The 13965-nt window shown below is 38.8% G+C and overlaps 1 protein-coding gene across 4 annotated transcripts in view; it reads left to right on the plus strand.

Moving 5' to 3' along the window:
- The window catches only part of CARMIL1 (capping protein regulator and myosin 1 linker 1), a 198133-nt gene that overhangs the window by 81735 nt on the left and 102433 nt on the right, over positions 1-13965 (plus strand). For all 4 annotated transcript variants that reach the window (XM_075142229.1, XM_075142227.1, XM_075142228.1 and 1 more), the window contains 5 exons: positions 4091-4150; positions 6411-6532; positions 8452-8549; positions 8907-8977; positions 9107-9180. In XM_075142229.1, the coding sequence (XP_074998330.1) occupies positions 4091-4150; positions 6411-6532; positions 8452-8549; positions 8907-8977; positions 9107-9180 (425 nt within the window). The remainder of the gene's footprint in view (positions 1-4090; positions 4151-6410; positions 6533-8451; positions 8550-8906; positions 8978-9106; positions 9181-13965) is intronic.

Below are 13965 nucleotides of genomic sequence, written 5' to 3' on the forward strand. Positions count from 1 at the left end.
GTTTATGTCCAAACAAGTTGATGGCGTTATTCCCTCTAGTGTTGTAGTGTCAAATAGGAAAATATTTGATTTGGAGACACAAATTATGTTGAGGTTTATTAAATTCTGCTGTTTTCTCATCATTTCTGTATTTCATTTTGAAAAGCATCTTGCCAACCTGCCTTGCCAATGCCAGTGAATTATTTTTTCTATTCCTTTGACAATTCGTAATGATTGTTGTAGCAGAGAAAGATAATTTCCACGTGAATGAAAATGACTGATGTGGACAAACATCTCTTGTCCAGCTTGGAATCAGTGAATGGGAATTTGGCCTATGTTCTATTTTGTTGTGTTTTACACACACATGTGTGGGTGCGTGTGTGTGTATATATATAGATGCTTTATAGAAAAAACAGAATCAATAAATGGAACGATTGATAGCAGGTTTTCAGTTATGGTCACTGGTAAATGTGACCGTCCCTTACGTATAATTTGAAGATGCTGACTGACAGGTAGGATGACTAGTTTGAATTTCTGCTGAAATTTATTTCCTTCAGTTGATCACCCTGTCCCAGCAGCACAGGTATCTTTGGTTGGTTGTCTGTTGGCTTTTGAATCACTGCAGTTTGCAGCCTGTTTTTAAGATAGGGTTTGGTGACTGGTTGCGTGGAAACATAGAGCCAGTTGATGAACAGCTCAGACATCAGTGCAATGGCAGTATGATGGACAGGTGGTGACGGTGATCTTGTTAAATAATAGCAAAGCCATTGTAATTAATCAAAAAGCTCTTGAAGGCTAGGGCTTGGTGTACTAAGCTATAGCTGTACTTCTAGTTTAGCATTACAGACACTTCTCAAAACTCCTTTTATTAAATGGATTTACTTAATTGAAAAACTTGTTTCTATTTTCATGGAAATCTAGAATACGTATGCTATACTAACAAAATTGTTACTTTAGTGATAACAAATGGAAGAAAGTTGATCAGAAGAAACTGTGTCTGCTCATGGTTTTTGTCAAAATTAAACTTCGTCTATCTGAACAATTATTAGGGTGGTTGAAAATGCATTTCTTTTCTAGCAAAATTAATGAAACTTACTGAATTTTCTAAAGTCTGTACTATTCTCAAAAGCTGCTCAGAGGCTTTCTGAGCCCGAGAACTTCCATATAACTGGCATGCAGTAACTGCTAGCAAGACAGCTGAGAACATGCAGCAAAGACACTTTATTCCTCCAGGGACCTCTCACAAAATTGAGTATGCTGAGATGGCCAGTTCTGAGTGACTGTTATTACTACATCTGATTACAAGCTTTACTTTTCCTTAAACAATGCTGTTGAGATGTGTCTATTACACAAGGATCAAAGTTAAAAGGAATAAAGGTTGATTAACTATAATATCAACTCACACAAATATCCTTAGAGCAAGGATATTACAGTGGCCACCTCATAACTTTACACTCGGCTCCAATCAGTTCACTTGCACTAATCTAGATGGATTAATAGAAAAAAAGTGCTGTACTTACAGCTTACTGATTCTTTCTACAGTCTATATAAAACGTAGTTGCAACATTAGTAAATGTTAGATGTGTCATCAAGCCCACAGATAAGTGTATGAAATATTTGTGGGAGTGTAATTCAGGTTTGTGAACGTATTTCTAGTGCCAGCTTTCAGTAAGTTTTGATTGAAAAAATTGGAAACTATGAAATTAGCTGGCTTGGTAACTGCAGGGTCTGCCTTTTAAGAGGATTTTAAAAAAATATAATTTTAGATAATAAATGAGATTATGCTTTTTAAAACCTTGTAAAATTAGAATGTGTTCTGTATTTTTGCTGCAAAGCAAGGTCTGTAAATCCATGTTTCTAAGTAGAAAAATGAACCAAAGATGAACTATAGAGATGTTGCCACATTTCCTGATTAATTCTAGTCAAGAGGTTTTTTGCAGAATGAATTCTTGAGTCTGGATCTGTGTAAACTTTTCTCAGGAGTAAGAAGATATTTTTGATCATGTGTACATATGTATATGTTTGCACATACAAAGTACATTAGCAAAAGCAAAACCTTCAATCTGGTAGGTAAATAATTTGCAAAATAGGAAGGATTTCAATCATAGAAACTTTTCCCTAAAGTTTCATTATGATTTGGGTAAACAAATGTTAGATAGTCTCATATGTTTGTTTAATTTGACTAGCAGTGGAGAAAAAGAGCCTTTCACTTCTATACATGTAGTCTGGCCTACTCCAGCAGCCAACAAAAAGAGCTGCTGTGGAATTTTTTTTTTTTCTTCCTGGCCTGAATGAACTGCACAGGGCCATGTTCTGTCATCACAAAAGACTGCCAGTCTTAGCTTAGAAATAAGGCACTGAAGAGGCCTGAAGAGAAGTGAATGTCTTACCTTTGGAAAAATGCAAGGCACCGGTGTGGGCGCTGGAGAGATGCTTAGGCTGGTTCTGCCTTTCCTGCCTCGCTTCCCTGTGCACGCTCGTTTCATAAACAGCTGCGATGACACCCCTGTGGTCTGAAACTGCCTGCGGGCTGTAGGATGCTGCCCCTGCAGCAGAATAAGTGAAACGAAGCACGTAAAGACTCCTCAGAAACTTCAGAGTAAAGTTTGGTCACTGTTAGATCTCTGATGGAAGGTGGACTTTGCACAGAAATGGCTGAGGGGTGCTTATATCTTGTGATGCTGTTAAATCCTGAGGGCAACCGAAGGGAAAAGAATTCAAAAAATAGGTAACAAAGAACAATAGACAGTAATAACATCTTCAGTCTCTGCAGTGGTGATTGGATAATGTAGCTAAGTGCTTAAAAAAGGTCGTCTTTTTCATTAAAGCCCCCTAAATTTCAGTGTATTCTAAATCATAACTATTTTAACTGGAATTTTTTGGGCAGCTTCATCCTGCGGTAACAGTGTTCATGACTACTTACAGATTTGCCAGTGAGACCTTGGCATTTAGGAGATCTCCCTACTATCTTGCTGCCTTCTGGAAAACTTTTAGCTGGTTCTTACGGTTGGAAACTGGTAATTTCCCGACTTTTGTGCTCTTGCAGCCTTTGCGGAGGGGGAGTCTTGAGAGCTGCATCTGGGTTCTGACATCCCAGGAGTCGTTCAGGGTTGTCTTTTAAAAAGTTTGCCACAAATACAGAAATAGAATAATACGGTGTTTGCCAGTTAGCCTGGGAGCACCCTGACCGTGAACCTAGGATAAGATAAATTACAGGAAACTTTGTGCAATTCAAACAGACGGCTCAGTTACAATGGTTTTAATGATAAATAAAAGGAAATGACCATGCTAATGTCTTGCCCTGTATTTATGATTCAGTCCAAGAGGTTTGTTTCTTTCTGTATATCTCAGCTGTCAAGATGTTTGTCCACGTAGTTGTGAATTCCAATCTTAGCACACTCCCTGTAGCCCTAGATTTGTCCTTGCAGAAGAGGACTTTGTGCCTTTTTCTAAGCTTCCATTTGGATTCAGTATGTTCACCCTTCTTCCCTGCCTATCCTGACTGTCGTCCAGATAACCCACTCAGGCAAAGCTAATGTATTATTTCCTCTCATACTTTTACACATACTAAAGCAGTCTTGAGCATTTATATGTCTATATCTGTATCTATCTATATATGTTTTTTTTTCCTTTTTATATATTTAAAAAAATTGTGTGTGCATGTCCCTTCAGCTCCTGTGCAGTAAAATTTTTCACATCTATGATCAACGTAACTAATGAAAGAGTAATATGTGATGTTGTAAGTATTGTAATTAATGATTATTCAGTCACAAGAGTACACATCAGTAGGGTATTGTATAAACAATGCTTTTTATAGTAAAATTTTGTTATAAATTTTATTATAAGCTTATGTACTTATAGCTTGCAGTAAAAGGTCCACTGTGATATTCCTATAACCTCTAATAATCATTTGAGCCTGTAACAAGCAAATGTAAGTGTTCTTTTAGTGTAAAATGCAATCAGATATTAACAAATACTTAGTGTCAATTACAGAAATTAATGTAAAATAACAGTAGCCTCACTCAAGGTTTTCTTAACCTCATTGAAAAGCGTAAGTGCTCTTTAAAATAAGATGTTTGCACTAATGTGGCATTTTCTTTTTTAACTACAGTTAGAACTAACTTTCAGCTACTTGGAAATCCAAGGAGTAACTTCCAGTAAACCGGGTCAGGTGAGTGTATTCTAGATAAAAGATACTTGTTTACTCATTGCTAAATCTGTTCCAGTCAAGGAGGTAATGCTCTGACATGCAGGTGTCCCCATCCGGTGAGCACACTGTATGTTCGCATTCTTACATTCATGATACTTTAAAGTCTTAACAATAATGTTAAGAATTTAGACAGTCAATTTTAGGAATATGTTGTGCAGGTGGGATGACAGTAAGAAATAAATTTTTTTCCTGGTTCAATATGGTACAAGTTTTCATTTGTATCGTAAGTGAATATTTTTCTCAGAGATGATAAAACAGTGGCAGCTGGTATATAATCATCACCATGCAAGCTTGAGTGGCTTCTGTGGTGTATACCTTTATGGTGAAGCCAAAAGCTACTGCTTACATTGAGGGCGGAAATGATTTGCTTCCAACTATTCTTGGTGCCATAACTGAATACAACACAAAATATATTTGACAGCAAGTTATGTGCCCAAAAAAGTGAATGTCAAAGAGGAGATGCTGAAAAGAAGAATGCCTTTAATACTTTTTTCATTCATAAGATGAACGTGTTGACAAGATTTGACAGTTCAATTATATCAAAGTCTTCATGTGTTTCATGTGTGTTTGGCTTTTAAAGAGCTTTATAAAAATAGGAGCGTCTGACACTTTATTTGAACTCTGAAAAGCTCTCATTGTGTTTAACATGTCATCTTTTTAACATGGCTTTTGAAGCTTTTGTTAAAGGAGAGAAAAAAAAAAGGTCCAGATGTTTACTATTTTAATGGGGAGACATTTAGTAAATTCTGTGTATGTTTTTGTGGCTTTATTTATTTAAGGTACTAAAATGCCGTGGTAGCTAATGTTAATTATTCCTCGAAGCATAGACAATCACTGTTGCAGTAGGGTTTACAAGGGATTTTCAGCAGCCTTACTTAGCATACCATTTTCCTAAAGTATTTTTTAAGGTTTTGCATATTTACATTCATTTGTGTTTTAAATGTGTAAGGCTTGTAGCTGAAGGCAGGCAGCAATCCTAGATTATTGCTTGCAGGGCAAATGGTATTGTTGCAGTTTTCCTGCAAACAGCATGTTATATCCGTGATACCTGAAGGATGTAGTCTTGTGCTAGGCATCTCGCAGAAAGCTATTAAGCAGAAGCAGAAAGCTTCCCACTGTAAAATAAGTGAACAAATGGACAGAGTAATATAGGGAAATGTTTTGTTAATATTAGTGACAGTGAAAAACCGTAGTAACTTGCCCACTCACTCATTTATCTTCAGGGAGTGACAGCAACAGGTTCAGAAAGGAGTTGAATTGGTGGGAAAAGGTGTGAAAATTCTCGGTGTGCTTTTGGGATAAATACAGCCTCTTTGAGGGTTATCCTGGTGATGACCCTTGACATGAACTGGGAACCAAAAGAGCCCTGGGAACCACTTTCAATAAAAAACAATCTTATGTAGCATACCACGCAGTGTCCCCTCTCGTACTGTCTATCTACACTTCTTATTTATTCCTAATGTTAGCTTCTTACTGTGCATGCACAGCTCCTCCTCTAAAAGCTTATGACTTGGGCTGTGCTAAATATTCACACTTGGAGAAGACAGAAACATTACATTGCTTCCTGTGTTGCAGCTGAAAGCAGCTGCAGACCTGATGTGTCAGTTTTACAGTAATCTGATTTGATTCTGAACACTCAATATATAACAGAGATAGGTTGCAAAAGGCTTTATTTTTTCCCCCTTGCTGAAGCAGGACCGTTATGTTAGCTGAGTTACTGCTTCATCTCAACCGGGACAATATATTACCATATTACATTTTCTTAAACGGCATAGATCAAAGCATTAGAGCTTTTCCAGAGGATCACAGCCATTAAAGACTTTTACTTTTTGCTGGAGGAAGCAGGCCCTGCTTGTTCAGTAGTTTCCTCTCAGGCTGCGCTTGCTTCTCCTGGTGTTCTGGGACATGTTTCAAAAGAGGACAATGCTGTGAAAAGGTCTTGGTTTTCAGAGTGTCAGCTGAGGTCAAAATCCTTTGAAACTTTTATTCCCATGGGAAGCAGAGCACTGTTAGGAGAAGCAAAGTTTGAGTATGGGGATCTTGTACATTCAAGAACAACTTTAAGAAACTTTACCTAGAGCATTGTTGTGTCATGTCTTAAAGAATAACAGATTCCTACTGGCATGCAAAGCATTCAGCTGGCATTCGAAATGCTTTCCTTTTTAAATGGACATGAATTATATGATACCCAGTTCCTGCCCTCATGCTCTCTTATTTACAGTTGATTATGGAAACTGAGAAATGCAGCATCTCCATGAAGATGGCATCCTCGGAGGATGTGAACGAAGTGCTGGCGCACATTGGGACCTGCCTCAGGAAGATATTCCCTGGACTCTCACCAGTGTAAGTGTCTCTTAGGGCACCTCTAGCGGCAACAGATTGTATGGAAAGGGTGACAAGCCACCACTTTTTGTCCGTGGGTCTCCCCACTCTGACCTCAGAAATGCACTGAGGGTATGAGAAACACCTTGAGGCAAGCACTAAGCTTTTATGCAGGTATATGACAGAACCAGGAGGCAGTGCAGAGCATAGGTAGGATATGCATGCTCTGTAGGGTCAAAAGAGTCTTTGTTTTGAAGGAGCGATGCAGGTATTTGGAGCCTTAAGTTTTCATTTTACCTTATCGCCTCTCCAACCTCAGGTATAGCTTAGGTTCTGGCTTTTTGTTGTAATTTACTCCTTTCCCCATAAACAGTTGTGATATTCAGTGGGGTGTTTTATTTTGTTTTGTTTTTTCCCTAGAAGTAAAATCTGAGTTGGGAGAGGAGGGAAAAGTTCTGTTTACTTTCAGTGTTTGTGAAATGATGCACATAACTGGGAGCCTTGTTCTTCAAAACTGAGCCCTGGGCAGTCTTGTCATATACTTTCCATGGTGTAACTGGCTCCTTGGATCATACATCTCCTGCTCTAGCTTTTTTGTTCTGCTTCTTTATGCATTGTTCTTGCCTTTGTTTTTTTTTTTTTCTTGTATCTGTGCCTCTGAATTTTATCATCTTGCAGCAATTCTCCGTAGATTTTCTTCGTTTTATTTTATTTCTTCTCTCTGTCCTTGCCCCATCTTCATCACTCCCTACCAGATCATGCAGCTCTACTATTACTCTCTTCAGCTCCTGGTTTTCAGCAATATTAGAGAAAGTGGACTGTGTGAAAGAATTTTCCAGGACACATTGATCTTTCTAAGTGAGCTTTTGTAACAGACATTAGATGTGAATGGTCAGGCTAAATTTACATGTTTTATTTTGGGTGCATGTCTTTACTATTCACCTTTCCTGTAGGTGGGGTAGGAAATCAAGTTCATAAACTCCGACTGGCAGTTTCTTTTTTTTACTTCCAGTTTATCTCTGTGGCAGTATTAACTGCCTTAATGGAGATCAAGCTCTTCCTTCAAAAAGCACACATACAAGTGAATATTTGTGAGCAGGTTTGCCATAAAACCTCGGTAACGATGTGAGAAATGTAGGCAGAAAGAGCAGAGTGAAGAGGGCTGCAAGGCTGTGCGTGTTTGTCTGGGTGTCTGTGAAGCCTTGAGACCTATACATGTTTTCCCTGGGCTTTCTTGAGAACATTGCTGGAGCATTTGGTGTAGCTGTACGGAGAGCTTGGTTCCCGGAAAAGAAATCAAACTTCTTGCTCTCCTCTCAGATGGCATTACTTTCCAAAATGAAGACATTGGAGTTATGCAGATCACATAAGGCCAGAACAAGCAAAAAGGGGGAAAGAGGTTTCTCCCATTAATATCTTTTATTAATTCTTTCCCTCTTTCTTTATGGAATTCTGCACTTTATGAGGCAGTGCTGTCATTCAGAAAAACAAATAGTTTCATTTCTTAAAAGGTAGGAAGGGATTGTGTTTTCATTTAGGGGAGGAAGAAGACTAGTTTTACTGCATAAAAACACTGTATAAACAGCAGCGGTTTCAGGGTAACCAGTAATACCATGTCTCTGCCCTATTTTGGGCATCCTGGTGTTAATTGAGGGCCACAAGTCTGCTTAGCTTGAGTGATCCCGTCATAGAAAAAGGCTCAGTTGCTCCAGTGGTCACCGAGTTAATCATTAGAAAGAAAGAAGAGACAAATAAATGTTACTCCTGCTGGGCAGCATCACAATATGTGTGACTTTTAGGCAGAGAAGTGAGTTGTATTAAAGGTGGTAATTCTTCCTATACACTCATTTAAAATTGTACTTGAAATAAAGAAGATTTATGAATTCAAAAATACTTTCGAAGTCATGAGTGATTTTTTTTTTCCCCCCTTTTGCATCTAGGAGGATTCTGAAAAAAGTAACTATGGAGCCTTCAGAAAGACTGGCTAATCTCCAGGCCTTGTGGGACAGTCAGACAGTGGCAGAGCTTGGACCTTGTGGTGAGAATGAATTTAAAGGCTCAAATATAAAAAGGCTGGAATTGCAATGTCAGGAAGTTTAATTCTATTTCTGGCAGAAGCTTGTAAAGGTGTAATTAGTTTTAAGGTGTAATTAGTATGCAGCAGACTTCTGATTGGTAGGTGAAGGCACTATTTTAAGCTTTCTTGCAACCTGCCGGGCAAAGATAGGATAGTCTCAGTTTCTTTCAGCAGCACAATGGACAGCCTTCTGAGAGGAAAAGAGAGTGAGTTTTGAAAGACTCAATCTTTAAGTATAAGTATTTAAGTATCCTTTTAAATGTTTGTTTGTTTGCTTCTTTTACTATTATGTTAAATACTCTCTTGGGTTGTTCTTAGGAGGCTTTTCACAAATGTACGCCTGTGTTTGTGACTGGCTTGGATTTCCGTATAGAGAAGAAGTACAGTGGGTGAGTACATGTCTTGTTCTGCAGCTCTTTTCAGCTCACTGTACAAATGATGAAACAGCATGTAAATCATAGTACTTGGAAAAAAACAACAGTTCTGTAAAGATGTATTTGGTTATGTATTTTTAACAGGATGTCGATACGATTTATCTGACACAAGATACCAGAGAGTTGAATTTGCAAGACTTCAGCCACCTTGACCACAGGTAAACAATATGCAGTAATGATGCTAATATTTTTGCAAACTTTCCTTGTTCCCCCTCGCAATAGGGTTCGCCTACCCTTGCTAAAGTGGGATGATCCCATAGCTGTTACTTGAATGTGTAGACCTCTGAAATGACCATCTGTAGCATTTTTAGTTTTCAGTACAAAGCTGCTGGTTTTGCACGAAAGCCCCATGGAGAGCACATTTCATTGAGGAGCCTGAGAAGATAAATATATTTTGCTATTGGAAGCACTCCAAAAAGTTAGCAGATAGATACTTTTCCTGTGATGGTGCATATAAGAGCTCAAATTCAGCAGAGAAAACATGCAACTACATCTGGTGGGCAAAGCAAAAAAGCAAATTATGCAGTCTTTACTTATGCAAAATCTTTTTCTCATGGTGTACACAGTAAAGGAAATTATTTTTCTTAGCAAGTCAGTAGAAGGTTTAAGTTGTTCAACTGAATCCCAGCCAGTAGTTTCTCCACTTACAATAGACACCATCAAAAATGTGTACTTCCAGAAAGGAACTAATTGAGGGTAATTTTACTATGAGATGCTGAAACTTAGTTAAGTGTTGTATTTGGTTTACTGAATTTAGCTGGCTCAGAAAATTGGATTCTAAGAAAGTTGAATCTGAAGATATTTAAGTAGGAGGAAATGGGAGGAAGTCTTAGCTAAAATCCATCATTATACAAGGAAAATGACAAATTTAAGAAACTGTAAATAAGATAGAGAAAGCATTTGTTTCTTTGGGAAAGCTCAGTGGAAGAATTAAGAATCTGTCAGAAGTACAGTGTTAAAATATTATAACAGGAAGGCTGAACTTGGAGGTAGGTAAATAAGAGTATTTTGCCACAGCATTCTTTGCAGCTTTAAGCTATCTAGTGTGTAAACTCACAAAAAATCCCACTAAAATATTTACTCAGCTTCTGTGATGGGTTTTCACAGTCTGCACTGAATCCTGTGGCAAAGTTACTAAGCTGTACCTGTGTTGGCTAGTTTAGAAGTAACTCGAACAAGGCTACAGGGTTGCAACTAGTGTGTGACTGACGTAGCCAAAGACTGTTTGGTTGGTTAAGCCTTGCTGAGAGAAGATAAGGAAGGGAACACTACTCAGCACAAGCAAATGTAGAACAAGAACATAAGAATGCTTTAAACATATTGCAAGGTGGAAGTACTGAGAAGACCATGGGGCATTCTTGAGAAAGTGACTTACAGATACCAGCTTCAATAGGAATTAAATGTTTGAACAATTTATTGGGAGTGAAAAATGTTCCTTATTAGGAAAGAGTAGATAGAAGAAGTGTTTTAAGTATTTAGAATATCTCAGCTGGTTCAAATGAGTTGGCTTTCGGAAAGCAGAATAATGGATTTGTTGCTTCACAGAAGCTTTTCATTGAAGTATACCTTACAAAATTGACATCACTGAGGAAATATATTTGTGTTGTTAATAAAAGTCTTTATTAAATGTCTCATAATTGTGTAAGTCCAAAGATTCAAAACAAATTTGGAGCCATTCAAATGCTGTGGAATCCATCTTGTGACGAGAGTTTCTACATGTTGAGGACTGATCTGAGAAAAAGGTTTTGGATTGAAATTTCAAGAAAACTAAATTTTATAGGAAGTCAAAACCTTATGTTATTCATTAAAAATACAAATTAGGATCTGAGATCCCAGTCAATTCAAGAACGTATGCGAGTGTTTTGTGATATATTTAGCACAGTGAGAATGCTATAAATTAACAATATGCCATCATGCTTTGGATTTTGAGAGACTGTTGTATCTCTTGTCCGCCTAATTTTGGGGGTTGCTGAAACTATATACTTCGTGTTGTGGAGTAGCTCTGAAGAGAGGTAGGATGGGTACACTGGTCTCTAGATACAGGGGCTATGCATTGCAAAAATAAACAATTTGTGTTTTTCCTGGTAAAGCATGTCTGTTAGAGGTCAACATAAGATGGCATGAATTATAGATGAATGTAAGTTCCCAGAGTGCCTGACACTTAGACTGCATTGCATGGCTTGCCACATGGGAACATGACTTCTGAGGTTTCATCTGAAGTTATATTGTGCTGCGAACCATATAATTGTTTAACAAAAAAAAAAACAAACCTCAAAGTGAACAGGGCTTATTTAACTCAGTAGCATAATTTTCATCTGTGTAGCATATGTTTTAGCATATTTGGACATTCAAAAAATTGTAGGAAAAGCGTGATTGGGTAGATTTTTTTCTTTGCACTGTTTAGATTTCTTGCCATCTTAAATACACTGGGGGACAGAGATGTTGAAAAAACATGAAGGCATTAGTGAAGCTTGAATGTTGTTGAAGCTTGGAGAGGTTTTCTGCATTCCAGAAGAACAGAATCTGTTTTCATTTTAAGATGGCACAGATTTATGTTTTGTAAATCTTACTTTATTCTGGATGGTAATTTAGTACACAAATAAATATAAGCAACTCAATATAACTCAATGAGGGAAAGTTATGAGAAGGCCCTGCTTTTGGAAATGGTCATTAGCGTTCTTTCATAGTGTATTGCAAAAGAATTCAGATCATTGTTAGTACCACGTCTAGAATTTAAAAGAATAAAGTGAATAAAGCAGTATATAATTTTGAAAAGGAAAACTCAGTAACAAGTGCAATGAGGTTAGGCAAGCTCAAAGCAAGAGAAGGAGTAGAAGTAAATTCCTAAAGGACCCTCATTGGTCAGAAGCACCTTCAAAAATTTGAACAAAATGAAAAAAAGACTAAACTATATAGTTTCTCCTTAAAATCAGATGGTAGAATCTGATAAAGCGAAGTTTCTAGACAGTAAGGCTGCTGCAGAACGGGCAGAGGTTCCACTATCTTCAGACACGTGGGGAGGAAGGGGGGTTGGGGCGGGATGGGGATTTAGCAGTTGGTGTTACTGAAGTGTGCCAGTATCTGTGCTTGTCTAGGGTTTGAACAAACAGGCCTTGAATACTGCGGAAGACTAAACTATTTAAAGATGAGAATTTGCAAATCAGCTGGGTCGATTTGTTTTAAAATATTCCTGTCCTGCTGCAGCAATGTTTCTTTAACTTCTTGAAAGTGTGATGGTTTTCCCACTAACTCTGAGCACCCCTGTCCTTCAGCCGTTTCCCTCCGAGGCCTGAGGAGGAGAGGGGAGAAAGGGATGGCTTCAGGCAAGTTCTGCCTGCAGCCACTCTCCTGCCCAGAAGGTACTGAGCTCTTGCCAGCCCTCCAAGCCGGCTTACCACCTCCCTGGTAGTGTAAACGCTTGCAGCTAGTGATCCCTGATCGTTGTCCCCCTGTTTCCTTGGAGGAACTGGTGCTGCTGCAGACGGCTGAAATACATTTGCTGGTGGTGCCTCCTGCCTCTTTTGGGGGTGGTGGCCTACAGCGTGAACAGCTCTGCTCCACCAGAGTGATGGTGGTATCATCAGCTTGTCTAGCGTTTGCCCTGCAGCATTCGCCACCAGCTGTGGCTGGCTGGTTACCACTGGGTGGATAAAACAAAATTACACCTGAAAAATGACTCTTATGTTCATTCCACTTCCAAGGCAAAGGCACTGGCCAGAGGGACATCAAAGCTGCTAATTCATTACCACCTTACTGATCACTCTAGGGGAAGGCAAAGGAGGAACAAACCTCTATGTGGACGTTCCTTACTCCACAGCAAGGTTCCTGCCTGCCCAGCCTAAGGGGAAAATACCTCTGGGTTGGTTTTCACCCCACAACATTTCACTAGTTGTTGCTGCTTTACATGGAGATGAAGTATGTGTGTGTGTATATGTAGGAACAAAAACAATGTGATGGACAGAAATAAATCTATTGAAGCTGATAAGACTCTACTGTGCCAGTGGAAATGAATTCACCATGAGACTTCATGTGTGCTGTGAACAAGGTGGAAAACAGGCTTAATCCTTGAAGGGTACCACACACTACTAGTTCCTCTGCAGGAGTGTGAAAACGGTCTATTTGCATGAGTTTCACAGTTGGTGGGCTGCAGTCTTTTGCTGCAAAATGCCGCACCTTCTCGCTGTTACCTTAGTGATGGGCTTGTACTTCCAAATCTAGTAACTGCAGTTCCCAATATAGCCTGCTGAAGGCTTGTCCATATGATGTTGCCTTGTCTCCTGGCTTTCCTACGTGTTTAACAACCACCCTACAGTGTCAAAATGTTCGTGGAGGAAAAGTGAAGGAGAGGAAGAAGGAAGATGTGAGAAGGGTGCTTGTTTAGTGCAGATCTGTCATGCATACCTGCATATGTCCTGAATGAAAAGCTGGGGCTGGGATGGGACTAGCTTATGGAAACCAATACTTTTAAATTTCTTCCTGCAAAAACTGAGTCTCGGATGGCACTGTTTTGCTGGTCGGATAAGTTCATGTATGTTACAGCTCTTCTATAAAGACAAGAGGTTTCTAAGAAAAGTCCAAGTGTAGGTGTATATATGTATTTCATATGTTGTGTCAAAATGATCCAAGTGCTGTGCTGCTGGTACTTGATGGATGATTCTGCTGGGTGGTAGCATACGGACATGACATTTATCAACGTCTGTTATTGGAGCAACTTAACAGAGGGAGAGCAGATCACATTGAGAGGCTTAGAATGAAGAAGACAGGAATAATTTAGAATTTCATTTGTGAAATCCCTTTTACAATTAAGGAGGGTTTGTGCTGAAAGTCGCATTATCCTTTTGCAGGTCTCCTGCTTCCTGCGGGAATTCAGCTATAGAGATGAGACAAGGAGGTGTTCTCTAGAAGCATTCAGTCATGGAACTATATTAAATCATCAGACTGCC

The sequence above is a fragment of the Calonectris borealis genome, chromosome 2, assembly GCF_964195595.1.
Source record: "Calonectris borealis chromosome 2, bCalBor7.hap1.2, whole genome shotgun sequence".
Lineage (NCBI taxonomy): Eukaryota > Metazoa > Chordata > Aves > Procellariiformes > Procellariidae > Calonectris > Calonectris borealis.